Source organism: Etheostoma spectabile, chromosome 15 (genome assembly GCF_008692095.1).
Source record: "Etheostoma spectabile isolate EspeVRDwgs_2016 chromosome 15, UIUC_Espe_1.0, whole genome shotgun sequence".
Taxonomy (NCBI): domain Eukaryota; kingdom Metazoa; phylum Chordata; class Actinopteri; order Perciformes; family Percidae; genus Etheostoma; species Etheostoma spectabile.
In genome coordinates this window covers 13,873,005-13,879,450 of record NC_045747.1, presented here as the reverse complement: position 1 = coordinate 13,879,450, position 6,446 = coordinate 13,873,005, and the positions used below count along the sequence as shown (strand labels likewise).

General features: G+C 40.7%; 1 protein-coding gene across 1 annotated transcript in view; it reads right to left on the bottom strand.

Annotated features, from left to right (window-relative positions):
* Positions 1-1,070: 1,070 nt before the first annotated feature.
* The window catches only part of c1ql1l2 (complement component 1, q subcomponent-like 1-like 2), a 17,142-nt gene continuing 11,766 nt past the window's right edge, over positions 1,071-6,446 (bottom strand). Inside the window, exon 2 of the mRNA XM_032537904.1 lies at positions 1,071-3,071. Within this exon, the coding sequence (XP_032393795.1) occupies positions 2,892-3,071 (180 nt within the window). The 3' untranslated portion in view covers positions 1,071-2,891. The remainder of the gene's footprint in view (positions 3,072-6,446) is intronic.

Below are 6,446 nucleotides of genomic sequence, written 5' to 3'. Positions count from 1 at the left end.
CACACACACACACACACACTACTCTTTATTCAAAGAGCCAAGGCTGCGACAATGCAAAACCCACAGCTGATGGGTTTTTTTTGTCAAAAGACTTGGATGAACAGGAAATACCTTTTCCTTTTTCCTCTTCTTTTACCATCTGTGTTTGCAAGCTCTGACAGGTCTGTGTTGAGGAGCAGCCACTTCCCACGTTTTGTCAGTTTGAGCAAAGCAGAACATTTCAAACAGATTCTGACCTTATGTCAAACACTAAAAAAGAGCTGATAGATGCTTCTTTTCAGCGATGGTCCCTTATTTTTTTATAATAATGTCTTCAACATGAACACATGGAAACGATTTACAGATGTTAGTGCCAGACGTTCTCATTCTTACCAGCTCGTGTTACCTTGTTATATGCTAGAGGGAAATGGATGAAATGATACAGAGTGGGGATACTGGCTCTCTTAAGAGCAAAGTAGCGCAGACCAACATAGCAGCTAGTGTCACATCCCATTCCTGCCAGGTCTGAGGAATGTCCAGTCCCTGACACTTGTCCAATCCGAGCCATCTCAAGCTTTCTCCTGCAGCTTCAAGCTGGCTAATCTCTCCTGACACCTCACACAGCCCCGACAGGGAATCACTCTACCCTGAAAACAATCCATCCCTCCTCCCTCTCCACCCCAAAGCGGCACAAGCCCCCCTCTCCTTCTGTCAGTCTTCCTTATATTTCTCTTTACCATCTCCTTCCTTATCCATACCTTCCCCATTACTTCTCTTCATGGGCCTACTCTTTCTCTTGTGTCTCCATCTGTCTTTGTCTAACCATATACTCCTCTTCTATCTCGCTCAGTCCCCCCTCCCCCTTGCCTTTCTCTTCCATCCACACTTGCTTGCTGGGTATATCATGCCTCTGGTGGATGTTGCTAAAGTTGAAGAGTCTTTATCTCCAAGCACACCTTTACAGATGGAGAAAAGCTCCACAGGATCACTTTAGGATGGGTCAAAAGAAACATAAACACAGACATCTTTCCCTCTACACCCATCTCCCTAAATATACTTTAGTTTTTGGAGAGAAAAGAGAGATGAGGGACTTGCTGATAAAAATATTTTTTAATGTTTGCACAACAGGCCATTGTTAAAATTCTTAAACAGAACAAGAAACACATATTTCCAGTCATGTTGTTTGCACGGTAGTTAGTTATTCTCATAGAACAAATGAGATTTTTAACAGATCTTTTTCCCTAATTAGCGTATTTGGGATTCAAGAATTCTCGTGAGACAAGTCACTCAAAAAATCCCATTTATTATTTAAATGTATTCAACAATTCCAAAAGATAAGATAGACAAACATGTCATAGATTTCATTTACAAGCTGTTTGTACTCCTCCTCCTATCTATAGAAGCTCCCCACCCTACAGAGCACAATCTCATTGGCTGCTGAGGAAAATATCTGTGGCACATAATAACTCTGAAAAAGAACGATGTAGCTATGGCACGGCACATGCTAAAATGCAGACACTCACTAGTATGCACAGACACATACATACTCACATGTGCAAACGCACACACCGCACACATATACACACAAACAAACGTGCAGTCATGATTGACCAAGTCACCCACCCAATCAATTTCATTATCAAGCAAGCTGTCAGGCCGCCATGTTGAGTAAATATTACCATAATGCCTGTGTGTCAGTGAGTATGCAGCTAATGAATGGATGACATCCAGTGAATCTCAGACACACTGAGACAGAACAATTGCCCACTCACTGTTACTGTGCCTAAACACCCCCGCCACCTCCCCACCATCTTCTGACTCTGTCTCTCTCTCTCTGTTTTTATGACCCCCCCCCTCGCCCTCCTCTTCATAAGCCACTTTTTTTTTTCTTACAGTGCAAGAAGGTTTGGAGATCGGCACAGCAAAAAAGAAAGACCTCTTCAACTAGGTTACCTTTGAATCTGAAGATTCAAGCAGAGCATCTACATAAAACATAGAGGAGACGATTTGAACTCTACTTTTAATCCAAACAGCAGCAGGACATAGTGTGTGTGCGAACAGTGTGAGGTGGTTCATGGTAAGGACATTGTCGCTATGAGATGTCTCCTTTTTCAGATACATTGGAAGGTACAGTGCAGAATGCATTGTTATTCTCCACATGAACAATATTAAGATACCTTGCTGTACCCAATGATGAAGAAAAACACCCACTGCCATGAAATACTGATTTAAAGATTTCTTTTCCAGCTGTTACATGTCTGAACTGCATCACAAAAAACATCTCACAAACCCGTTTCTTTCAGTCAATCAAGATATTTTCACAAGGGACAAATATATTCTTTTTTTTTCTTAAATCTCATTTGTGTAGAATAGTACGCATGTCTACAAAATAAAAACACACTAAGAAAAAATTGCACGGAACAACACTACGGGGTTTCAATCAAGTCCACTGACAGCACAGCCGACTGTTGCCACGGTGGAGAGAAGAGGTGAGATCATCCACTTTTATAGGTTTTTCATTTTGGTTGTTGATCATTTCTGTGCAATGGAGCAGGGCTGAAGAGGAAATACACTGAAAGCAAGGAGCTTCTGACACGTCGGTATTGTGGCGAGGAGTGTAGAGTAACCAGCCCACCTCCACCCCACGTCCCACTCCTCCCACCCGGCCCCTCTCAGTGTGTCCTCCGGAGCTTTGCATTCAGGCGCGGCTACAGAGCCTGGATGTCTTGACTGAGGGCTACGAAGCAGAGGTGTCCGCGATGATGGAGAGAATTAGGAAAACTAGAAAGCATTCCAGCTTTTAACACACACACACACACACACACACACACACACACACACACACACACACACCATCCCCATTACTTTCTCTCAATCTCTTCCTGTCTGACTGTCTCTGTGTCTGTCTGTTCTCAGTCTGCGTAGAGGATAAAGCCAGAGAAGGTGCTGTACTTGTTGTTGTTTCCTCCATGGGCTTTCCCTCCGTCCAGTTTGATGTAAACCTCGTCCCCCGCGTCCAGATGGAGGATGACGCTGTTGGATGCGTAGTCATAGTTCTGGTCAGCGTCTTGGGCAATGGCGCTGGCCCGAACCTGGAAGGACATGTAGGAGAATGGGTAGGCTTGTTAGATACAGTACACGTTAAGATACTGCCTTTACTCATTTAGAAAAGTCCCCAATTTTGTTATTTTCTCATAGCGTACTACGTAGGCCTTCACTGATATTTTATACACCATTGCCAGTCTCCATTACTGTAAATCAGAAGTTAAAGCACTCTCAACATTTGTTATTTTAATGAGAAAAAATGATCAGATTTTTCCAACATCACAATCTGCAGAAAAATACAGTGGTTAGAAATCATTACATATAAGTGCCAGAGTTTTTCTTGATAGATTTTGTCCGTTCAAGAAAGTGAAGGAGTTTATGGTAAAATGTATTTGATAATGCACTATTTTACAATGATAACAAAAGAAAAAAAATGGTTTTAAAAATGCCTGGATTTAGACAAAAAATAGTCTTTCGTGGCCTAAATATCAACACATTTGATCTTTGATAAGGTTTTGAGATATCCTGCAAATAAATAAAAAAACTTGCAAACATCCAAACAAGACCAAAATGGCTAAAATGTAAAACCATAATTTCTTCTGGCAGAAGTAATAAAGAGAAAACAAAGAAAAGACCTTAAAAACTCACTAGTCTGAAAAACCACTGTGCAACTGTGAGTAACATTTGTTGCACAAAGAATGTACCACTTACCCCAAAAAACAACAACAAACACATGAAAAAGATATTTTCAGTTATTTATTTTGAAACACTGACAGTAGTTTTCATTTTGAAGTTAAATTATTACTGGACACAACAATGGCAAAAAACAGTTCTTCATATTGATATTAAATCTACAGGACCAAACACAGGGTCAGGCAAACCTCTGTCAGGCAGATTTATGGCTTCAATCAAGCCAGCGTTTTTCTAGAAGACCTTACATTCAACCTTGGAACAAAAGGTCCACAGAAAGAGAAAGTTTCAGAAACTCAACCACAAGGCTGGCTCTATGGGCTTGTCACTGTGGTGGAAATTACTGAGAAATATAATAAAAGAGACATGAAGGACGCCCACTGAATGTAAGCAGAAATATTTCATTACGCACAGAGCATGATGACAAGAAACTTTGGAATGAGTTCATATATCACACAGGAATTTTCATCGCTATATTTGCCTTTATGTGTGTGTGTGTGTGTGTGTGTGTGTGTGTGTGTGTGTGTGTGTGTGTGTGTGTGTGTGTGTGTGTGTGTGTGTGTGTGTGTGTGTGTGTGTGTGTGTGTGTGTGTGCACACGCCATAGTCTGGCTATAGGACATTTTGGAGAGGTTTCTAAATAACATTTCCTGGCTAATTAATATCTCTACCACAAACATGCTCTCTCTCAGGGGAGGACAGTGTAGCTGCAGTGCCAAACAATAGCTGTGTTTTCAAGCGTGAGTGTGTTAGTGTGACAGAGAGGCTGAAATTGTAATGTTATCATTAGGAATGAATGACTACTATAACATGCTGTAGCTCAAGTTGCAATTTTTAAGACACGTGACTGTAGCCTTCTCTTGACTAAATACAATGTGATTACAATTTCAGGAGGGGGAGTAGGTAGTTAGGAGAAACTAGCAGTGGCATACAATGAAGGTCACAGACTGGACGTTTCGTGTGGTGTGTGCCTTGTCTGCTGAGGTCTAATTAACTATAATCCTCCACAACATGGAAACCTTGTTCTGTAAAGTGCAGTGTTTGGTATTTAAGCAGGTACAAAGAATACTGAAAATGATCCATAGATAGAGCAGAACCATAGATATTGTCTGTTGTCAAATTGTTAGGAAGGTCCCTAACTGAGTGAAATGACCTGGAAGGATCTACTATAAGTGGCAGCCATGATAAGAGCTGGTCAAATGATAAGGAAAAGGTGCTTCAATGCTTCCTCCTTTAGCATAGGGTACACCGGACCATCCTTCGCGAAAGGAAAGGAGATCATGCTGTCCCACAATTCCTTGCATTTAAAGTGATGTACCATTTGGCCAATAACAAAATAAATGATCAACATGACCAACAAGAGACGCAAATCATCTTGTAAGTTACCATTGCTTATTAAGCATTTTTCATCTTTTGTCACAACTGGTAGCCTATATTCCACCACGCCAGACACACGTCAATTACATCCGCCGTCGCATGATTACGGACGTGAGTGAAAGTGCAGTCAGATTCTCTTAGCCCTGCAGTTCTCTTTTCTTAAGTTCGTATGTATTCTCTTAGGTCTTAACTATTTTTGACTATTCAACCTTTTTTTATTCTGTGCATTTTCCTTCCTTGTCAAAACATTGTGCCTACATTACCCACAATGCAACTATCAAATATAGTAGTACTCCCCAAGACCTGAAAATAGACCCCCCCCCACCACCACCACCACCGCAGGGGATGACCCTGTACATTAGACAACCAACGCATTTGTGGCCAGTGTTCTTTATTAACTTGATATCAATCCAACTCATCATGTGCATCAGTGGCCAGGGACTAGACTTAAAGCAAAACGCCCCCATGACAAGCAAGAAGTAAATCTGGCTGCAGTTCAGGCCTGGCAGTGTATCTCCGGGTCTGTGGGTCTATATGGGTCATAAACTGCTCATAGAAATGGACTTTATTAACTTTATTTACATTCATGTTAATCTGTCAGGTAACTTTAGTCAACTAAACTGACTATAAAAAAGGGTCATAATTCCTAAACTGTCCAGCCAATATAGATGCTATATTAAAACTTAAAGTGGGTACTTTAACCTAATACAATAGGCATTGTTTCAGAGCACAACGACAGACAAATGTGCCAACTCTCCAAATGCTTAAAGTCTGCGCTGTATCTCAGTGCTATAGTAACTAACAAGGAGAACTGCATCAATTGTAACTTAAATGGTTTAGAATCGAACAAAAAAGTCATTATTTTCTATTGGGATGAAAAAAGAAGGCACTGTACATCTTTAAAGCATCCATTGGTTAAATAAGCCAATTAGTCACTTAGATTGGTCAGTAAGGTTGAATCAAAATCAATAGTTTACGTGCATTTACGTGCAAGTATTTTCTTGTGGCTCATTATCAAGTCTCCTGAGATCACTCTGGCCCATACTTTTGCTCCGTGTTTGTCCACACAGCTTTAAATCATTGTTTTTCGAGTGGGTTTCGACAAGCTAGCCCAACAGGCGGCATAAAGGATGCCCAATAATTAGTGGCCCTATTTAAGGAGTCTACACAACTGGCATATTGTCAAATGTTAGAAGAGGCCAGCTACTGACCGAGATCTCCTGCACAGAAAGCATTACCATTGCCAAACCTAACAGGGAGCTTGGAACTGGTTCCCCTGACATTTAGATGTTGTACTATCCTTAATTATATATATATATATATATATATATATATATATATATATATATATATATA